The sequence below is a fragment of the Gallinula chloropus genome (assembly GCF_964237585.1).
Source record: "Gallinula chloropus genome assembly, contig: HAP1_SCAFFOLD_372, whole genome shotgun sequence".
Lineage (NCBI taxonomy): Eukaryota > Metazoa > Chordata > Aves > Gruiformes > Rallidae > Gallinula > Gallinula chloropus.
The window spans coordinates 1-21,957 of record NW_028168597.1 but is presented as its reverse complement, the minus strand read 5'-3'; the positions used below and the strand labels follow the sequence as shown (position 1 = coordinate 21,957).

General features: G+C 46.6%; 2 protein-coding genes across 2 annotated transcripts; one reads left to right on the top strand and one right to left on the bottom strand.

The window, feature by feature from the left end:
- Positions 1–3,598: 3,598 nt before the first annotated feature.
- Positions 3,599–14,631, bottom strand: LOC311204322 (ATPase family AAA domain-containing protein 2-like; the record flags this gene model as incomplete). The annotated part of the gene is made up of 11 exons (XM_084280768.1): positions 3,599–3,649; positions 4,956–5,084; positions 5,557–5,728; positions 7,525–7,555; positions 10,342–10,656; positions 11,094–11,184; positions 11,663–11,822; positions 12,164–12,252; positions 12,522–12,696; positions 14,149–14,264; positions 14,503–14,631. 11 exons carry the CDS (start codon positions 14,629–14,631, stop codon positions 3,599–3,601), a joined length of 1,458 nt encoding a protein of 485 aa, XP_084136894.1.
- A 6,409-nt stretch (positions 14,632–21,040) lies between these two features.
- LOC311204324 (dnaJ homolog subfamily C member 9-like) lies at positions 21,041–21,718 on the top strand (the record flags this gene model as incomplete). Its single annotated transcript, XM_084280770.1, has 1 exon — positions 21,041–21,718. The coding sequence occupies one exon, from the start codon at positions 21,041–21,043 to the stop codon at positions 21,716–21,718; it is 678 nt and encodes a 225-aa protein (XP_084136896.1).
- Positions 21,719–21,957: the final 239 nt, after the last annotated feature.

The following is a 21,957-nucleotide window of genomic DNA, read 5'->3' as shown; positions in this document are numbered from 1 at the left end:
GGGACCCCAGCCTTCAGCTCAGCTTGGTCGCAGCTGGAGCAGAGACTGGGCCTGGCCAGACCCCCATGGCCGCCCAGTAGCCTCATGACCCAGGCCTACAGTTCCCACAATGCCCCGGGAACCACCATGGCCGCCCAGCAGCCTCTGCTCTCTGACTCCCACCATGCCCAGGAACTATTATGGCCGCCCAGCAGCCTCTGGCCCACAGCTCCCATCACGCAGCGGGGCCGCTGCTTCCTGCAGTGGGACCGTTAAGAGACACCGTCCCCCAGGCCAGCCCTGCCCCCGCAGGCCCCATGGCTGCCTCCCCAGGGCTGCCCCTGCCCAAGAGGGACAGCAGATGGACAGAGGGACGGGTTGAAAGATGGGCAGGAAGCTGAGGGAGGGAAGAGGAAGGAGGGAAAAGCTGGGAGAGATGGCAGCAGAGGCAGAGATCAGAAAGGAGATGGAGGGGCTGTGGAGAGCAGGTGCCTGAAGAAAACTGGTGCTGAGCAGCAGCCCAGAGGAGCAGCAGGGCCGGGAGGAGGGCAGAGGGACTGGGTGACACAGGCCACGCCAGAGAGCAGGACAGGGGGACACGGAGAGAGAAGAGGCAGAGGGGAGGAGAAAGGATTGACAGGAAACAGAGAAGGGCAGGGAGCAGGAGAGAGACGTGTGGAGAGAGGGAAACAGAGCAACAGGCTGCAGGACAGACAGGGAGGGACCGGGAGGGACAGACAGGCAGTCAGGGAAAGACAACATCAGCCAGTGTCTCTGGGCCAGAGAGGGGAGGATTGAAAGAAGAAGACCAGACAGCAGAGACAGAGAGGGAAACAGACATTTCCTGGTGGGCTGCAGGCTGGGAGGGAGGAATCACAAACTGAGGTCAAGGATCTGGACAGAGCGCTGTTGGGGAGATGAAAACCAGCATTGATGGGCAACTGCCCCAATTCCTGAGCTCTGGTTTGATCTTTGAAACGTCCCGTGTGCTGGAGAGCTGCTGCAGGGAGTGACAGCGACTGCAGAGCGACGCTGAGACCCGCCGGACAGAGGTGGTGACGGTGGCTGCAGAGCAGCCCAGGTGAACCAGTTCTCTTGACTGTCAAAGCTGAGACCCCTAAATGTGGTAATCCCAAGAAAGGGGCACATGCACATGTCGATTGTGTTCACCTCTCCAAATCATGTTACTCGTCACCCCTGGGAGGGAACACCTAAGCCTGGGCTATAAAGGACAGTGAGGAAGTTACGCCTGGGGTAACTGCTGCCAAATTCCACAGCATTCAAAATTCTGCTGTTTCAAGGAAATCCACAAGATGAGCCTGTCCAGCTGAGCCTTGTCTCTTTTGGGAAACTTGGGCTGGTGACCTGAGTTGAAAATGGCTGTGTGATCCCAGAAACCTCAAGGCTTGCCCCAGGGGAAGCCATGGTATCTATGAAGTAGAATCGTCCACTTAACAGGGAGAGGAATGGGGGAAAGCAAGGCTTTTCAGGAGGCAGTGTGAGTTCTTTGCTTAAACTCTGCGTAAGTCATATCGGAGAGAGATCCAGCAGCAGCATGGCTTTGTTTCTAAACGCTGTATTGGTAACACAGGGAAGAGATCCCTGGGTTTCTATCTGAAAGTTTGGAATTCTGGCCTAAGAAACGTTGGTTTAGGAAATAATTTTTTGGTACCAAGATGGGTTTCGCTTCTTCCAAGGAAGTTTTTCTCTGTTGTCCCTTTGGAAGCATCTTAAAGAACTGGAGTAAATCTGGAGGGATGCCCCTGCCTAGGGATAGATTAAAATGGTATTGTAATGTGTGGTGTCCCCAGTATCACTTGGTCAGTGGTGAAAATGGCCAGAAAATGGGACCTTGAAATATCCTACTCTATTATAGATGCTGTTGTTTTGTCACAGAAATGAGAACTGGACAGAGAGCGCATATGCGGGCTTGCTCTTGGCATTGCAAAGTGATTTGGATATTAGACAGAGATATGGTTGATGGATTTGGAACACCAGAAGAGAACCTATACTTGAAGTGAGGAAAAAAATAGAAGGAAAAGGTCTGTTTGTGTTGTGCTGCTCGTAAGCTCAGAAAGGAGGGGGTGTGTTGCGAGGATTCTAAGATGAAAACCGAGTGTGTTTGTTGTAGTGACTGCGAGATGAGAAACACTGAAGTATCAGAGTAAACTACTTTGGAAAAGAAGGATTATTGCAACTTCCAGTGTCTTTAGAGCTAGATTGGCTTTTTTTTTGGATATGGGGTATTTTACTCACATGAAAGCAGCTGATCTCAGTAAAAGAATATTCCTGTTTCTAAGAAGAGGATAAAGTAGGCAATATAACGGTTGTGTTTGGCTTCAGACTGTTGATTGTTCCAGAAAGGGTGATACTGAATACAGCTGTGTTCTTAGGCAGGATTGCTGTTAAGTACCAACCCTACCAGCAACCAGGGCAATGAAAGTCCTGTCCTGGAACTTCCAGTCTGGTTTGAAAATACCTGTGTGTGTGTATCTGCATGCTTGACTTTGTAGCTGTGAATAATCCTTCTGAGCTTAGGGCAACAGTTCATACCCATAAAATCATTTGCATGTAGAGCTCCAGCAGTGAGGCCAGAGTTGCAGACTGGGGCAGATGGAACGCCCAGAGAGAGATTTAATATCGAGGACAAAATGAGCTCCTGCTGATGGGATTCAGTAGCTTTAGTCCATTAATGACTATTTGATTGTGCAGGACATTTTTCCCCCTGCTACCTACTTTCTACCCAGACTGGGAACTCACAGATGGGTTTTGTATATAGGAAAGGTTCTGTTGACTATCAGAATTAGTAATCCTTTTTTTTTCATATTACAATGAGGTGTTTTTTGGTAAATGACACCACTTTAGATTTAAATGTACAAAATTATGAACCAGTTGGTGTGTAAAAGTAATGAAAGGGAGAGCAGAATGGCAAAGGGCTCCAGAGATGCTGTTACCTGACAACTGACAAATTATGTGGCAGTGAAGTACTTTAAAATGCTTTTAAATCCTGGGTTTCTGGACACTGGAGTTGGTGTAACTTTCATCCCCACCAGTCAATCCTGAGGCCCACATCCCCTAGTAGGACTTTGCTTAAGAGTGCCCTTCCTTTCCTAGCAGTAGGAATATATTTCCCAGTCAGTCTTTGATCTCTGTTCTGCATTGGTGCCTGCTGGGCTTGCAGTGAGGATCAGTCACTCTGCTGCCCAGCATGGCAGCCGTCCTGCTTGTCATAAACTGCAGTTGGGATTCTGGGAGGCAAATCTGTTCCTGGTTTCCCAGACTGGGACTTCAGACAGCGCTTGTGTGTTTTGGTAGGAGAGTGTTTCCTGTGATCAAAAGCCCAGTCTTTCCCCTTGATTTACTAAGTGATGTTCCTGGACTTTGAGGTTAATTTCCCTGTGAAAACCAGGAGTGTCTCAGTGCAGAAAGATCAGGCAAAGATTTAGGATGGGCCTTCTAGATAATGATGAAAATATCAAAAGCAGCTAAAGGACTTTGAGTGTTCCTAATCAATTTTACAATATATTTGTTTAATAGATGTGGAAGTAACATTTATTGAAGAATGCACAAAGAACAGTGTGCAGCCAGAAGAGAACATCGGAGTGGAAGAATGCTGAAGTCAGTCATGATGGAAGGCATGACTGAAGGCTTCAATTTCTTTCTTCATTTCCTAGGAAGAAGAAAAGACAAACCAGCAGTCAGCATGAACAAGAGCTTCAGGACCCTGCTTATTTATTCATCACAGGAATAAAGAATCTGTCCATACATGCAACTGTTAGCAATATTTAGCAAATACATGTGCTGCTGCCACCACCACCACATCTTTCTTTACTTCCACGGATGTTAAACACATGTATCTTTGGATCCTGTCAGCACGGACAAGAGAGACAGTGTGGATCTGTATCATGGGACCATGGCTCTGTATCAACAGTGGTTCCAACAGGTAGAAAGAGGAGACAGTTCCAGAAAAGCCCCAACTAAATGCTGGAAATGCTCCCTTCTGCACCCTGAATCATTACTTGTTAAAGACTTCTCTCTTCATACACAGAGTTTGCTCCTGACTGACTTGCAGCATCACTCTGAATAGGAGGCTTGGGGTTTTTTTGGTTAGAGCTAAAGTAGGAAACAAAGAAATCAAGTCTCTCTTAATTTAAGCATTACAAGTGAAGTCACAAAACCTCACAAGCCCGAGGCAACAGAAACACGTCCCTTCCCATGCTAAGCCACATCACTATGCTGGATGAGAGATGGGCCTGTTTGTCAGGAATGGCATCCCTGAATCCAAAGCATCCTCAGGGCTGCATAGGCAGAACAGAACGTCCGGTCTAACTCTTTGTCAGATGTGGAAGACAAGGGCCAAAGACCAGATCTTCCTCTTTTGCAAGGCAGGCTGAGAAGTAGAAGGAATTTGCTCTCTTCTCAGGCACAAGCAGCTCGAAGACAAATGGATTCAAGGATCTTGTATCTAAAGAGTCAATATCCAACCTATCTAAATGGACTCAAGGCTGGGAACGCCTGACTGGCACCATGGGTGCCTCTGGACGATTTCTGCTGAGTTCTGACAAGTCAGAAGTCCTCTCTTAGAGGAAGGGATCAGAGAATGTGACTATTAAACCGTCAGAGGCAGAAATCTCCCCCTGTGTCAAAATAAAGATGCTCAAGACAAAGGTTGTGGGGAAGGACTCCTGACAGACTGAGGTTAACTGCTTGGAGATGGCTGTGGGGGTGGACCCACTGTCTTCCAGTTCAAGCCGTTCCCTGCAGAAATTGCCAACGACTCTGCCAAGTACAACAAGGGGTTTGCAATACGGAGAAGTGGCCTCAGAGTGAAATGGAAAAGTCTTCTAACACAGGCAACTAAGCAGTGAAGAGTAACACCCTGCTAAGTGCCATGTCCAGAGCTCACACACACGCAGGCGGGACTCACGCTCGCTTAACAGTGATAGAAAGTGCTGTAAGACACAGGAAAGAATCACCTGCACTAGTTGGGTTCTGTCGTAATCTTCCCGATGCCGGTAAATGCACCGAGCAAGAACACCATAGAGTCTTTCCAAGTGAGAGACGGTGAAGTTCTTAGTTGCCACAGTGGCTAAAGTCAACAGTTGCTGAAGAGAAAATGGGAACAAGTTCAGAATAGCCCCAAATCCTCTGAACAGGCTCCTCATGCATATTTTCAGAAACTAACCAGTAACAACGCCAGTGACATCCTACATTTTCTACAGCAAAATAAAACACGAGGGACCCTTCAGAGAACACATTAAATACCTCCCAAGGTTTAACTGGAGAAAAGGAGTTACTTTTTCATACTACAGAGGAAAGGCAGGCTAACATTTCAGGACAGATTTCGGTACTCATCTGGCTATCCCATCAAGAATCCCAATTGCAAATCAGCTGTTTCCAGAGCAGCACGGAATGCAGGTCAGGGAGCCAAGTTACATCGGCTGGCACCTACTTCTAGACTGGGTAAATGAGCAGAGTGACTCTGCCTGTAGCAAGTTGCCAAGCTTGCACACAGTCCTGCCTGTTACCAAAGATGTGAATGTGATCATCTCTGGGAAAACAAAGTAGCAGCAGCACCTTCTTCCACTGCTGTGGCTGTTTAGCTTTGGTGTTGTGTGAGGCTGTGAAGATGGAGTTAAAAGAACAGCCATAGCACATGACAATATTCCTGCCTCGCAACTGCCCGTCATCAAACTCTGCCTCCTTCAGATCCACTAGCACCAAAGCCCTCAAGTTCATTTCACTCCACCTGGAGGTAAGACATATGTCCCACTTCCATATTAGCAACATTGAAATTCAACTTACTCTGAGCTCACTGCCATCCACAACCCCTGGCCCTCTGCGAACTCTCGCTGCGTTACCGTCACGGGAACAGCTCGCACCAGTCACAGGGTGTACCAAGGCACCTGGAACGGCACAAATAGCTGCAGTCGGGATTTCTGCTTCTCTGGGTGGGCTACAGGGTCAGTGAATTATCCTGGAATACAGTCTCTCTGCAGGGCCAGAGACAGAACTGTTGCCAGTTATTTCTTCACTGAGAAGCACTTGACTTTTACCTTCTCTCTGGCCAAAGTCACTGCTCCATCAACAGAAGGCACTCGGGCATACAAGAAAAGCACTAGAGAAAAAGGCAGGGTACAGCCGGGGGGAAATACACCAGCGTTGCCATGACAGTCTGGCAGGCTAACACTCACTCCCAAGTCATGTAGGTTAGGAAACACACCTTGCACTGCAAACAGGAGCATGTAAGCCTTCTGTTCAACAGGTGACTCTGGGGCCACACTGCTTGAAGTCCAGCTTTTTAACTCACACTGGTCATTACTGGGAAGATACTCGTACAATAAAAGGAAGTCAAAGGCTGTTTTCCCTTTAGGTACCATTTGAAAAACAACCTGCAGGAGCAGAACACCAGCATCTGCAGAAAGACACGACTTGGGCTTTCAGTAACTACAGGGGCAGCATCCTTACGCAAGAAACACACTGTGCTGACTGCAGAGAGGTGTTACAGGAAGAATGGAACCAAAGATGGCTCATCAATAGTGTAATCCAAAAGCAGCTTAAATGAGCTGCTTGACCTTAGCTTTTGAATCTCTGTCTTCAGAACCTTGTGCTCGTTGGCACCCCAGCATTTCACTCCTTCTCAAGCCTGAATGTTCAGGAAGCACCACACTCTCCTTCTCAGAAGCAGATGTTGCCCACCAGAACTTTCTCGCTTTTATTTTAAGTCCCAGATTTAGTTTCATGACCATTTTCATGTTGTTCCACCACATCAGAAACTCTCATTCAATCCATGTTACCCCAAGACAAACCTGTGAAAAGTTACTGAGAGAAAAACACCACAAAGCAAAAACTCTACAGCTACTGACTTACAGGTACCCATGTTTTGTATGTAGAATATCCTCACCTGCATTGCTTATGGACTCAGAACGTGTAGGAGCTTGATTTAGAAGTATGTCTTCAAAAAACCTTCTTCTTTCTCCCTCATCAGGACACTGGACATTGAAAACTTCATTTTGACCAATAAACAGCTCTCGTATCTATAGTCCAAAGAGGAAAGTTATTTCAGATACACGGCGACACACGCTCAGACTCTATTCCCAGAAGATGAGTACCTGTCTAAATTCTAACTTGTCACCTGAGTAAGACAGACTGTGAGGAGTTGTCTTCCTGCCCTTTCCAAGCATCTGATGACAACCACCTCTAGGTAAGCTGACCCCACATTTGAGACAAAATAGGTCTAGGATGCTCAGCATGGACTCTTGCTGAATTTTGTGAAGGAATACGCCTACAGATCGATTTACAAGTGACTAAACAGGAGCTGGAATTCAGCTATCGACTCTGTAAAGCTTTCACTTCTATGAAAAATGCTTATTCAAGAATTGAAATACAAAGTTACAGTCCATTGTTACAGCGTGACCACCGTACTTTCTCAGTAAAAATATCCCTTTTCAGTAAAAATGTTTTCAGTTTAAATAGGTTTCCCAGCGCCATTGCCAGCACTGCATATTCTTGACTAATGTTCAGACCCAACCATCTTGAACTCACATGAGTTCTTGTCTGAAGAAAACGGACACATCTGTCGAATAGGCAGGAGTGTGTGAGAAGGGGGGAAAAGTTGGGTCAAAGTCAATCCCTTTACTCAGAAAACACTGGAGACAAATGCTTTTGGCATTGCTTTGTCTAAGCAGATTTCAGGAGACCTGGCTAGGGTGCCCAAGTAATAACAGGATGCATTTGTTTAAGTACCCCAATGCTTCAAGGAGCTCTAGATGAACAGGAAATTGAATAAAAAGAGAAGGAAAAGTATTGATGTCAATACCTCTCTTGGGAGATCTGTGTAACTCACATCCGATGTTGCAAGCAGCAGAACTGGGGCAAATGATGGGATGTTCTGCAGTAGTCTTGTAAAGGTTGTTTTCAGTGGATCTCCAACAGCTTTCCACCACAAGTCAATAAGTGGAATATAAATGATACTTGGTGCCTTTCTTTGAGCTTCTCGCATCACCTGGTAAAATGAAAGCCTGGATAAGAAGACTGAGCCATTTGGAACAGGCTCGTAAGTAACCAGGGATCAGTCAAACGCTCTTACCAAATAGGAGTACACGAAAGCCAAAACACAAAACCAAACCACCCCCAGAACAACTCTCCAACCCAAAGGTAGAATTTTCACTTTGACTCAAAGATAGAATTTGCTACACAGACAGGAACAGAGCTGGTGTAAGGAACCTCACAATGTACATGATGTATGTGGTGGTGTGCCTGAAAAGACAAGACTAACCCTGTCTTCTTCAAGACAGCTTAGTTTGGGTAAATGGTTACATGATGGAGACCAGACCATTTTCAGTTCGGAGCAGGAACACATCTGAGTCAGTCGAGTCTGGAGCAGTCTGAACAGGCAGAGACCAACGTGAAAAGATGAGGGCTGATGCTGATGAAGTGGATTTCCAGGCAGAAGTAAACCAAACAGCACATCCAAACCAGGCCACCTCCATTAACAATGAATGTCACTTCCTTTACTAGTTTAGAGACAGTTTGTGAATCCCATGAGCATAAAAAGAGGAGATACCTGTGCACACGTTTTTTCCCATGATGTGTTGCCAGCAAACAAAACAGGCATGTCCAGCGTATAAACAGGAAACTTTTCCAGGGCATGTATTACTGCAGGTGCCAAATGAGAAGTTTGCCCACACCCTGGCTCTCCAACTAGTAAGCACCGTGGCCTCACACAGGTTGGCTGGTAAGGAGCAGTTCTAGAACAAGGAGGAGGAAAGAACTTTCAGAGTGAAGTGATGAATAGACACACAGCTGTCAAAGGCTTTTCCCTAACCTCCTTTGTTTGTAAAGACTCTCTCTGTTCCAGCAAGTAAGAAGCTGGTCTGTGATCAGAAAGACTTTCAAAACCCATTTTCTTACCAACTCATCCCATAGCTCCCCTACGAAATCCCACCAATCCTGCTATTTGCTTGGCTGGGTGAAGCAACAGCTCTTGAATCACACAGGGGGACTGTCCAGCTCAAATACACACACACCAGCTGGTCAGTAACCTGATATTGGGCAGAACAACCCTCACTCAGGACACACCTCTCTGGATCTCTTCACCACCCGTCCACCCCAATTTTCAGCTGCAATTTGCCTATTGTTACTGGAGACGGAAGGAAGGGAGGGAGGGAGGGAGGGAGGGAGAAGAGAATTAGGAAAAAAAAATTGAGGTGGGCACTGAAACACGTTCCCCGTATCTGAAGTGCACAACTGATTGGTTAAATTACAGCTGTACCCGAAGGATGTGTAAGATTTACTCAGTCCTTCTCATTGTTTGAATTGTTTGGATTTTCTAGTCATCATTCTGCACTAGCACGAAATACATTTGTCAAAAGCCCTTGTTGTGCGCTACACTGTTGTGCCTTTGCTGGCTGAAGTCCAAGATCCCAGAGACATAACCAAGCTCAGCAGGTCCGGTTTCTCTGGACAGCACAGCAACAGAGATTGAGAAAAAGAACTGACCCAACAGTAGTGGCAACAGGAAAACTTTTCAGCTGTTAGCTTATACAAGCTGCACATTAAAATGTCTGAAGATCAGCATAAACAGTTACCCTCTAGGATGGAGGAACTGCCTCTCTTCTCTTCTGGGCTTTTTATGCGGTGGCATTTCTTCAAAGGTTGATGGTGATCCTGGTAGGATATTTTCCAGAGATTAGCATAATAGCAGTTAACAAACCTCCATTTGTCTGGGGTGGAGCAAGTTTATCACTTTACAGACTCTCACCAACGGACAGACTAAACCGGCTCAGGCCTGAGGCTGTCATAGGCAGGACCTCACATCTGCTGGGCAAGCCGAGCCCCAGCGTATATAGTGCTAAACCATTCTGATCTCATGTACAAGTGTGCACTGCAATCCACAGCCAGTCAGGTTAAAACCCTAGGGTTAGAAATCATGGTAGCTAAAGCAGTATTTAGCTTAAACCACTTATACGTGTCTTGTGGGCCTGACATTCCTCAGACAGGCATTAGAAGCCTTCCCTTCTGCCCCTAGTTAAATGTTTTGAAAGAGCTACCTTGTACATTCAATCTTAGATCCATATTTACAACTGAGAAATAGGATGTTAGCTACTGTCACAAACAGGATGCTGAAGTAGAGAAGGCTGTTGTCGACTGCATATAGCGAGTCATTCACAGCTCCCATCCCACACTTCAGTTTAGAATCCAGAACACAAACTGTGCGTGGTATTCCTGCAATGAAGGTGTGCCCCTGCCTGTTACACAGTGCTGCTGCCATTCCGCTGGAGAGGCTGGTGGATGGTGATGGCACAAATGAGCAGCTTTTGCTTTGGCAGAATGTTAAAGAAGTGAATGCTACTGTTGTACCTTGTTGGTGGTCCTTCCGTAGCGCAGACTCTGTGTGGGGAAATACTCTCTGCAAGGCCTGTAAAATCCTTGCGAGGGAGTTTTCAAGCAGCGGTTTGGAAACAGGACATAGCGCTCGCCCAGGGGAAGCCAAAGCCCTCTGTGAAGCTGGAGTAATCTTCTGCATAGCCACAAAAAAATCCTCTGCTGTTATTTCAAGAGAAGCAACATCGATTGGCAGCTTCTCGTTACTTTCATAGATCTGAGGATAGTGGCGGCGCAAAGCACAGAGGGCAGCTTCAGCACATAAGGCTCGAATGTCAGCACCGCAATACCCTAAGAAACAAGACAAAAGCCAAATGGGACATCAGTCTCAGGCAGCACACCAGTCAAAGCCCAGGTTTCTGAAGTGCAATACTGAGAGACTTTGCCCGCAGCCAACAATTCACAGGTTAACAGAGCACTTCAAGAGGCACCGCGCTGCAGACAAGTTTTGTTACGTCACTCGCAGCCTGGTCTCCCACACTTAGGAAGCAGTCTCCTCATCAGAACTTTGCTCCTGAGGAAGATGCCCCAAACCCATTCAACGTTCTCAGAGACACAAAAAGAACATTCACGAAAAGAAAAGAATCTCTTCACTTCTCCCACGCCGTGCCAGGTGCCTCACTGCCACGCTGTGCAGCAAGGTGCAAGAGCCTGGGTACTGCCTGGTAGAAGCTCAGATTCCTTCGGACTCAGCCACACGCAGAAGCTCACTTTGTTTTCAGACTTACCAACACATCTGTCAGCGAGCTCTTGCAGGAACGTGCCTGGTGGCTGAGGCCTCCAATGTTGTGTGTGAATCTCAAAAATCTCCTTTCTAGCCTGGAAAGAAAATGGTTGTGGTTTGTCCTACGTTTTCTCTTAAAAAAAGCCAACCAAACCAACCAACACAAAAAGCCCCAGATCCTCACATGAATACAAATAGAGAGCAGTGTCTAGGTGGATACAGTACATAAACAAACAGGAACGTCTTTGGGAATGAAAACAAGTTCATTCACTCTGGCACCAGCCTTGGTAAAAGTTTTTCCTAGCAAAAAAGGAATGCTTGTGTGCACAACATTTCTTTCCTTTTCAAGATGTGAAAGCAGTAATTTATAGTTAATTGAGACATTTACTGCCAGAGTCACATACAATCACAGAGACCCAGTACCCGACCTTACTGCCAATGCAGCGTGGCTTTGTCCAAGTTGTCAACACTGATTTTCACCTGAACTGCTCTGCAATACCGCACTGTGACCCTGGTTCTGTTCTCAAGAAGGACTTTGTCACACCAACATGAAGGCTGAATTTCAATTCTGACCTTTGTATCTGGCAATCTGAAGAAGAACTCGCGGTCAAAGCGTCCAGGTCTTCGTAAAGCAGGATCTACAGAATCCAGCCTGTTGGTGGCTCCGATTACCACCACCTCTCCTCTGCTGTCAAAGCCATCCATAAGGGCCAGAAGAGTTGTTACGATAGAGCTAAGGGAAAAAACAGAATTTCCAGTCACTGGTTTACAACATTTTCTGATATTCTACACAGTCTTCTCCAATGATGACTCAAAAAGAACAAGCTTTTATCAGTGAGACACTGGTTAGCTAAAGACCCATTGGAAGACATAAAGAAACCAATAAGCTAACACAGGCCGTGTGCTCCTATCAAGCTTAGTGAATTGATTTCAATTCTTGTTGAAAAATACTCTGTAATTTAGCAGCAATTACTGGTTTGCAGGATCAATTCCCGTGACACAGCGTTAAACAGGTTCTGGTCTTCTTTTCACAGAGGTCGAGCAGCTTCTATGTAGATGCAAAAAAGGCACTACCTATGAATCTGGTCTTGTTTGTCGGACCGCACAGGAGCAAGGCCGTCTATCTCATCAAAGAAAATGATTGAAGGTCGCATCTGGTAGGCCTAGAATGGAAACACAGGATCCTGACATCATAATGCAAGCACTATTTTAAGGAGAAAAAATCCTTAAACAGGGTTTTTTTTCGCAGGGTTTTCCCATTTGCTCTATTTCTCTTTCCCAATACAGGTCAAGACCTCATGCCCCTAAAGAACCCAGTGCAAAAGGAAACACTGACAAAACACGAAAGAGCAGGGAGTTCTTCCTAAAAATACTGACCACAGAAGTTTACAGTTACCACTCGGACAGAACACAGGGCACATTTCAGCCTTACCTGATCAAACAATTCACGGAGCTGTCGTTCAGTTTCCCCTGCCCATTTACTCAGGCAGTCGGCACCTTTTCTCATAAAAAAGGCTATTCTCCTGCCACCTCGGCTATATTCGTTAGCCAGCGCACGAGCAACCAGTGTCTTCCCAGTTCCTGGTGGACCGTAGAACAGACAGCCTCTGCAATGAAAACAAAACACAACCCCACAAAACCCCCATTAAATTCACATATGATAACCCCCCTAATGGAAAAATACCTATTACAACCCCCATCCCGAAACTACACGCCTCTTCTCTCCTAACCAGAACTAGCGGCAACAGCTGAAGAGGGAGAAGGCAAAAAGAGATGGAAGTTCCGGGTTCCAACGCAATTTAACAAGGCAGGAAGTGCAATTGATAGAGAGGAGAACGGAGATGTACAAACCCTGAGAGCACATCATAGCATCCCAGAAGGACACTTCCAAAACTGCCGACAAGCTAGCAGGGCAGGTTACAGCACAGCACAGCCAAGCAAGAATAAACCTTAGCACAAAATCCAAGACTGGCATAACTTGGAAATCACTAGTTCATTCTTCAGTGATATGCTAGAGAGACCGGCATAACTTGGGAATCACCAGTTCATTCTTCAGTGATACGATAGAGAGACCAGCATAACTTGGGAATCACCAGTTCATTCTTCAGTGATATGCTAGAGAGACCAGCATAACTTGGGAATCACCAGTTCATTCTTCAGTGATATGCTAGAGAGACTGGCATAACTTGGGAATCACCAGTTCATTCTTCAGTGATACGCTGCATTGAAATGCTTGTCTTTGCAGAAGGCAAGATTTGACAGTGAAGCATTGCACTGTCCCCTCAAAAGCTCTAAGTTACTGGATTTGCTCTCCCAGACCATGCATTGCTGATGCTAAAAAAGGTGCAGGTCTAAGGCTGGGAGAGAAAACTGCATTTCCAGATAAATACAGTCATCAGTGAGAACAGCTGAAACGTTGCTGTTTCAAAAAGAATTTCAGTGCATAAAGAAGCCAAACCCTGGAAGACTTTCCTTCCGTTATTTGTAATACTTTCAAAGTGACTGAAAGCAAAGAATTTGAAGTCCTATTTCACTGTAGCACAACTGAACTTTGCTGACCAAACACATACAAAGCTAACAATTACATCTCTACTTATTTCCTGACACAGAACTAATTTAGCAGCATAATAAGTGGACAGACTCTTATTTTACCCCAACCACAACCACCACTGCAACGCTGTGGCTGCAATTCTCAAAGTCATGCTTGATCACTTGCAACAAAAGACTCTTGAGAGAGAACACTGGACTTGCAAGCAATGAATTACAGTTGACTACTGGTATAGTATTCCTTCCTGCTTGTAAACTAATCAAGTTGGCTTGTACCTCAAACTCAAAACAAGAACACCCCAAGCCCGCCTTTTAAAGGCAAGGCAGTGACAAAAGATGCCCTTGCTGCACCTGGATTCTAGATTCTACCCATTTTAAATAAATTCTTTTTTACTACTGCTAAGAAAACCCACCAACAAGGCTGAAGAGTTTGAAGCATGGAAACATATTGATAGCTCAGTTGAATACTCTCAGGAAAATGGGTTAATTAGAATGTACACAGTATGTGTTACCTTGGAGGCTGAATTTGGAATCTCTCAAAGACTTCTGGGTAAAGCAGCGGTAAAATGACCATCTCTTTCAAAGCTGAAATGTGGTCAGAAAGACCACCCACACCATCAAATCGTACCTAAAGAGAAAGTCAACAGAGCACATCTCATACATCACAGAAAGCTACCACCTTGACAAGGTTCCATCAGAAAGTCTGTGTCAGCACAAAGAAGAGCTCTGGGCAGTTTTCAAATTGCTTGAGAGTAGAACTGTAAACCCCCTTTCCATTAGGGGGGTTACCCATAGGCAGCACGTGACTGGAAGCTTTCAGAAACACTGCAAACACCTCGCTGGCACGCTGATCTAGCATTACTTACTGAACGGCCTGTTTGCATTGGATCAACATCAGCCAGACTTGCTCCCCTTTTCCTTCGATCTTTCTTGAGGTTTAGTGGAAGACACCTGATTTGAACGAAGGAGAGGAAGAGGAAGGCATTTGTTAGCATGCAGCTAGAAGATTTTTACATTTATAATGACAGCAGGTGAACCCAGAAGACCACCTAAGTGAGATGAACCTCAAAAAGAGGTAAATATTTGTTCAAATGGTTTACATTTAATGTCCAAGAGTAAGCAAAGGAAAATGGTCACTCCAGACATGAAGCCAGGCTAACTGACAACTCTTAGCGCTTACGAATATCCATGGCAGGCCACACAACACACAGATGAATGCAAGCTGTGAACAAGGAGTTCCACAGATGCAGACTGTGAACTGACCATGACTTGGGTGATAGAAGAACCCCCCAAAGCACACTTCCAAGTACACACTAAGTAATATCAACATTTAAATGAATTCCATCTCAGAATTTCCTTTGAGATCTATTAGTTTCAGACGATTGTTCTCCTGATGAATCTCACTTCAAAGCCCTTACACGATTTCCCTTGTGACAGGGAAATTTCATGTTTCTTAGGAAGGTAAAATGTTTAACTGTTTTGCAAAGAAATGGCATAAACAAATGATTCATGGTGTCCTCTCTCTCACACACACACATAGAAATGGAGTTTCACCTCATGTCATATATCCACTCTGTGGAAAGTCAAACCTTCTAAACCGGTTTAAAAAGACAGTTTCATGAACCCGTCCTTCTCTGTCTGCTCTTGAGGATGCTGAACAAAGTGCTCCTCATATCTAGCAAGAGACAGCGTGCTCCATGCTCTCGCTGCTTACAGGATCCAAACCCCCTCTGTCATGACTGTGGTCATTTAGAATTTCTAATTTTATTTTGCCTTTTTCTTGGTGAAGGACAGTTTCCTACTCAAACATGAACTGATTCCAAAGAGAAGCCAAAATCAGTACTTGAGTGATTAAGTAAATCCACACAGGGTCTCCCTCTACCTAAATTAGTTTTAAGAAAGTAACTGGTATCCTCCAAGCTTAAAAAGTCTGAGAGCAAAATGTTTTTTCAGAGGGACATTCTGGCTTCAAGTCAAGAAGGAGAGAATTTCAGTTACATCATCTCAGCCCCACCCTCCATAATCACCTCATCGAGGACAACAAATGCTGCATTTCAAATAATTAATGGCTAATAAAAAGTATGGCCTCCCCTCTCAATACTTGCTTTCCTTCTACCCTTGGACTACCACAGCAGTAATCCTAACGTTCATCTGTAATTCCCACCAATCCAAAACCTCTGGAAGCATTAGTCAGCAGTGTCACTGACAGCACTACTGAGAAATAAGGACCATCACCAAACATTCACGAACCTGTCAGTTCTTTGGCTGCAGGAGTCTTCTAGTCTTTGAGGACTTCCAAATGGGGACCTCTGTCTGGCATCTGAAGAGCAGTCTGAAACTTTGCTCTTACTTTGCCTTGGTTCTGTTGAAAGCAAAGAGAAGTTGAGTGCCTGTATGCATTTTCATTCCAAAACCATCTCACTGAAAGAAATCAGCTCTGAAGAGAAACCCTGCAGAGAGCCTACTTTTCAGTGGTGGTTGATAGTCCTCAACAGGTTTCCTCCTCTCTCGAAGGTGATAACTCTTCTGAGTATCTTCTTCATCCTTCTCAACACTTTCTTCTGGCAGAACAACTGTACATTGAGATAAGACTGAACTTCTTCAGTACTCTTGTAAATTAAATTCAAAATGCACTACACAGAGGTTCTGTCCTTGCTGAGATGACTGGGTGGCTTCTCATCGGTCTTAGTAACAACAGTTCTGTCATCTTCTTTAGCTGAGGCTTGAGGCACAAAGGCTTCAGTTTCTCTGCTGTTCTGCTCCCCGTGTCCTTCCCCTTGCTCTGCTGGGAGAGCCCTGGAGGGGCCCAGGTGGCTGTTCCTCCTCCATTTGATTTGGGTGCCTGCCATTGCGTACCCATGCGCTCGTCTGGGCCTGTGCAGGTAGGGCTTGGATGGGCTGACGGCCCTGGGAGCAGCCCACTGGGGTCTTCTTTGGGCTCCCCCTCCTGCCACTGTGTCTCTGAGCTCCGCTGTGGGGGTGCAGGGTTGGTCCATCACAAAACCTAACACTGGTTGGCTCAACTACCACCACATCCTTTCCTGTCCTTAAGCACCCTCTTGCCTCGTTCTGTCCCATCCAGAAATCTCCTACAAGGATTGCTGGGCCGACTGCCCTCATCACAACCATCATTCCCACTAAACCTTCACATTTCCCCCCTCGCTCCAAGTATAAAGTCAATATGGCCTTTTACATTTTTACCAAATAAACTCACTGCTCATTTAATTGCCCACTGAGCTCTGGGGTGACAGCTCCTAATTACAGGCCTGGGCAGCAGCTTCCTCCAATCACCAGCTAAACACAGAAAGGAACACCACTCTCTTCTCCCCTGCCGATCTTCACACTCTGCAGGAGCTTTCCATACACATCTGGCAACCTGCCTTACTTCCTGAGAAGTCTCTCCCTTCTGCTCACAAGCAGGAAAACTGGCACACTCCTGTTGTAGTGAGATTGCTCTTCCTCATTCTGAGGAATAACCTCTCTTTGTACTCCCACCTGTGCACAGCCATCTGCTGCCTTTTATCTTGGAAGCATTTTGGAGAAGCCTGATGATTATTTTCCTCTCTGAATACCTGTTCTGAGCTCACTGCAGTACAGCCCTGAAGTACAGCCCTGACTATAGCTTGTAATGCCAACAGCAAGACGGATCATTGTTTTAAAGAGACTAAAAATGCCCCACAGTTCAGCTTGTGTCAAGTGATTAGGACAAGGCTTTTGGCTCGAGCATGGGAAAGAAAACTTAAACCAGAACTAAGCCACAATCCCACCTTGCTCATCCGTTATTTGCTCATCCGTTATTTCTTTGCCAGCTCTTGGCACTTCTTTCTTTCCCTTGGAGGTCCCATTGAGGTTCTCCTAAATAAGAAAAAAACCAACCCCCAAACCAGAAAGATCAGTCACAGGCATGTAGAAAACCTGACGTGTGTATTTTATCGGGTGCCCCTGTAGTAACATCATCACCGTGCTCCTTATAGACAAGCGACTGAAGTAAGGTACAGGAGGAGAGAACAGGTACAGCACTGGCACCCAGGAGCAGTGACAAGAATTCCTCCTCTAAAATGGGGCTTTGTACATGTGACACTTAAATACAAAGCCCAGTCTATCAATTAATCACAGATCAATAATCCAAGAACCCAGGCAAAACCTAGGAAAAACAATGTCTAGCAGATAAAACATGCATCTGGGCACTTGAGGGACGATGTACTCGCTGATCCTTAGGGGTCTCTCCCACCTCAGGATCTTGTATCATTCTATGAAACTACCTGCAATTCTGCTTTGATTAAAAACAAAAAGGTAACTCAGATCTAAACTAAAACCTGTGAAAGCAGCCTATGAGGATGTTTCAAAAACAAAGTGCCCCTCATTCAAAAGGACAGCAGAACCTAAATTCATAGAGCAAAACTAAGATGTGAAGTGAAAACCCAAGCCCTGAAACAGCTGTATGCAAAGAGCATGCATTCAAACTCACAAGGCAGTTCAGAAAGCGTAGTAGAAGACATGGATTTCAGCATAACACTGCTATTTCATATCTCTTGAAGAAGAGTCTTCCACCACCCACCCTTACGACTCTCTCTGTAGCCCAGCCGTAAGAGGAAGATGTTACATTCCAATTAGGGAGCAAAACCTCATGTTCTTTTAGAGTAGAGCGGGTTTTGGAACCGCTAAATTAAAATCACAACTAATTCATTTCCCTATCTGGACTACACCAGTTATACAAAAAGAACAGAACACATTAGCAGCGCCCACGCTGTGGAATACCCCAGGGTCTTCTCCCATTTGTCCTCTGCGCCTCTTCCCCATGTCGTCCACTTTCTGCTGAACTGCTTCTGCAGTACTAAGACAAAAAGTTGATGTAAGAGCAAGGACAGGAAAATACAAACCAAAACACTGAAAACAGTACACAAAATCAACATCTGAACATAGCATGCACAAGCCAAGAGTCACTGGCAGAATGAAAGACAGGCAGAAACACTAAGACCACTCTGGCTGCATCCAACTTTCCTCAGTATCTCAACTCAACTGAGCATTATAAAAAAACTCTTAAGTATGGAAGAAAAGTTGAAATGAAGGCACTTCCAATGCTAAGAACACTGATTTGGAGGGCAACTTAAATCTACCAAAAGTCACAAGGTGAAGTGGTCCTTTTGATTCACAAGGCAACACAGAAACCCACCCAGCACATACACAGAAGACCCTCTCAGATGAGGATCTTTCCACAACTGGCAATCCAAAAGGAAGATGCCAGGGGCCAGTGTGAACACTGTCTGTACCCAAATTCTCTACACATGAAGCATCTTTCCAAATACGTCCTCCTTAAACAGCCACCAGAACCTATTCCCAAAAAACTCCTTTTAAACACAGAATCACAGAATTGTAGGGGGTTGGAAGGGACCTCCAGAGATCATCGTGTCCAACCCCCCCTGCTAAAGCAGCCTACCTAGGACAGGTCGCACAGGTCGGTGTCCGGACAGGTCTGGAGTATCTCCAGAGAAGGAGAGATCCCCCTCGCAGGGGATATGCTCCAGGCCCTTAGTCGGTGTAGCTGTGAAGAATAAAAGGCCAGCCCTCAACCAACTCAGGGTATTAAGACTGAGTGATTACAGGACCTACTGGAGGACACCCTACCTGCTCAGCAGTTACAGAATGCTAATGAGCACCTCCAGGCCCAATCCCAGTCAGGCTCTATTATGACATGTACCTGCATGTCACGCTGACCATTGTGACTTACCACAGAAGAAGAGAATGATGGGAGTTGGAAGGGCCCTCTTCACAGCATCTAGTCCAACCCTCCTGCCAGAGCCACATCTCCTACAGCAGGCTGCCCAGGACAGCATCCAGGTGGGCTTTGAGTAGCGCCAGAGATGGAGACTCCGCAACTTCTGGGCAGCCTGTCCCAGTGCTCTACCACCCTCCCAGGATAGATGTTCCTCCTGATGTTTAGGTGGAACTTCCTATATATAAGTTTATGCCAATTGGCAAGGTTATTCCAGCCCCTTCTGCTCCAGCTAAACTCCCAAATGCCAAAAAGCTCCATCGCTTGCTGCTTCAACAAAAGATCAGCCCAGTATTTACCACACAGCATCCTCTCCCACTGCTTCCCTCCTTGAACTGTGTATGGGATTTGCACGGCAAAGTTTTGGTAGGGGGGCAGGGGGGAGCTACACGGGAACTCACTCTTGAGCAGCCTGCTCCTCAAGGTCTGCACCCTTCAGAGGCACATTACAGGATTTCCTTCAGGGGACAGCATTTCTCTACAAAACCAAAGGGAATTCCAGCTAAAACTTTTATATGACTGTTGAACTTTTGGCATTTCTGCAAGGAGAACCTATCACCCTGACTACACGAGGAAAGCTGTGATGACAACGAGGGGGCTCTTGTTCAGTTCACAAGCTAAAGTTTCTTTGGGAGTGCACCAAGCTAAGCTGCGTTCTGAAAAGGGCAGAAAACTTGGTAACATATCTTCATGAGACAGGCCTTTTGACGAGGACGACTTCAACCACCTGTCTCTTTACTGGGACACCCCAGGAGCGCAGTGCCAGGGGAGCAGCCCGGCCCTGCTCCAAGCGAGCCCATTGCTCAGCCCAAGGCCTGGCTCCAGGGTGAGGGACCCCACAGGGCCACAAGTATCACCTAACAGTCCAAGCAAGTGCCTCTGCCTGGAATAGGACTCACTGGGGGAGGCTGATCACTAGTCTGTCCTGGCTTATTTATGTAATGGTGGTTCTGAGTCCTGGTCCAAGTGGCAGCAACAGGAGAAGGGGCTGCAGTTCCTCGCAGCCAGCGCCATCGCTAAGACACCAGGCCAGTACAGATGACAAGTAACTTCACTTGAGGGAACCAGGAAAGGCCACGAGTCTGGGCCACATACAGGAGAGTCTGGGGAGGTCTGAGCCAAGGGCTGGGCTGGTGGGCAGAAGGCACAGCTACTGGAGAGGCCATAGGCCTGGGGCCCATCTGTGTCTGCACATGATGTAACTGAGAGGACAGGTCATTCAGGGCCAGTTAGTGGCTTGACTGAGCATCTAAGGAGAGGGAGAGGGCTACACAGAACACACGCACGCACACGTGCACACACATGGGATCAAAATGCCAACAACCAGAGCAGGGCTGTTGTGTACCTCTGGGGAAAGCAGGGTCACTACAGGCAAACCGGTGCCCATAAACAAAAAATACAGACATGCATGTTGCACATACACACCTCTGTGTGCATTTTCCCTCTAATGGTTTTTCATCCCCCTAGCCAGAGAGGCAACAAACATCAGGCCCTTTGTACTGTCCACAAGGTTCAGCCAGACTGAACATGCAGCACTCTGAAATGAGGACATTTTAACTAAGAGACTTTCTAGCAGCAGCGGCTGTTGGTGCGCTCTTAGCGGGTGGGGGCAGTGCCGGCGCCGCAGCGGGATGGGGCTGCTGGAGCAGAGCGAGGCCACCTTCGGCTCCTCGGACCTTTACCGCGTCCTCGGCGTCCGCCGGGAGGCCTCAGCCCAGGAGATCCACCGCGGTTCCCACTGCGCCTCGCTCCGCGTCCACCCTGATCGCGCTGAGCCCGATGCGAAGGAGGAGGTGACACGGCGGTTCCAGATCCTGGGTGAGGCGGACGCCGTCCTGAGCGACGTGGAGCAGCGCGTGGTGTACGATGAGCAGGGCACGGGGGATGAGGAGGGCGAGGCCCTTCGCGGCGAGCGGGACTGGCAGGAGGACTGGCGGCTGCTCTTCAAGAAGGTCTCTCTGAAAGACACTGAAGACTTTGAAAAGAGCTATAAAAATTCTCAAGAAGAGCTGGCCGGTATTGAAGCCGCGTACGTGGATTTTGAGGGGGACATGGACAGGGTAATGGAGTCTGGGCTGTGCCTGGACTATACAGACAAACCCAGAATACGGAAAATCATAGAAAAGGCCATCGATTCCGGAGAAGTCCCATCCCACCGAGGCTTTGTAGAAGAGTCGAAGCAGAAAAGGGTCTCAAGAAAACGCTGGGCAGAAAAAGAAGCGAGAGAGGCAGAAAAGATGAGGAACGAAGCGGGCCTCAGTGGAGAAGATGATGTGAAAGCGCTGATTCAAAGCAGAAATCAACATTGAAAAATGGAAACGGAGGGCTTGTTGGCACAACTGGAAGCAAAATACAGCAACAATGCTAGAAAAGGAGGAAAGAAGAAAAAATAATTAAATTTTTGTGGAGCTGGCTGTGTTGTGTGCTGTCTCCTCCACTTGTCAGTAAGAGAGTTCCCTGAAGTGTCTCCTTCCCTTGTTATTCCTCAAATTCTTCCCTGAAATTCTGTTTTCACTGCCATGCCTGGGAAGCCAGTGCTTATCCTGAT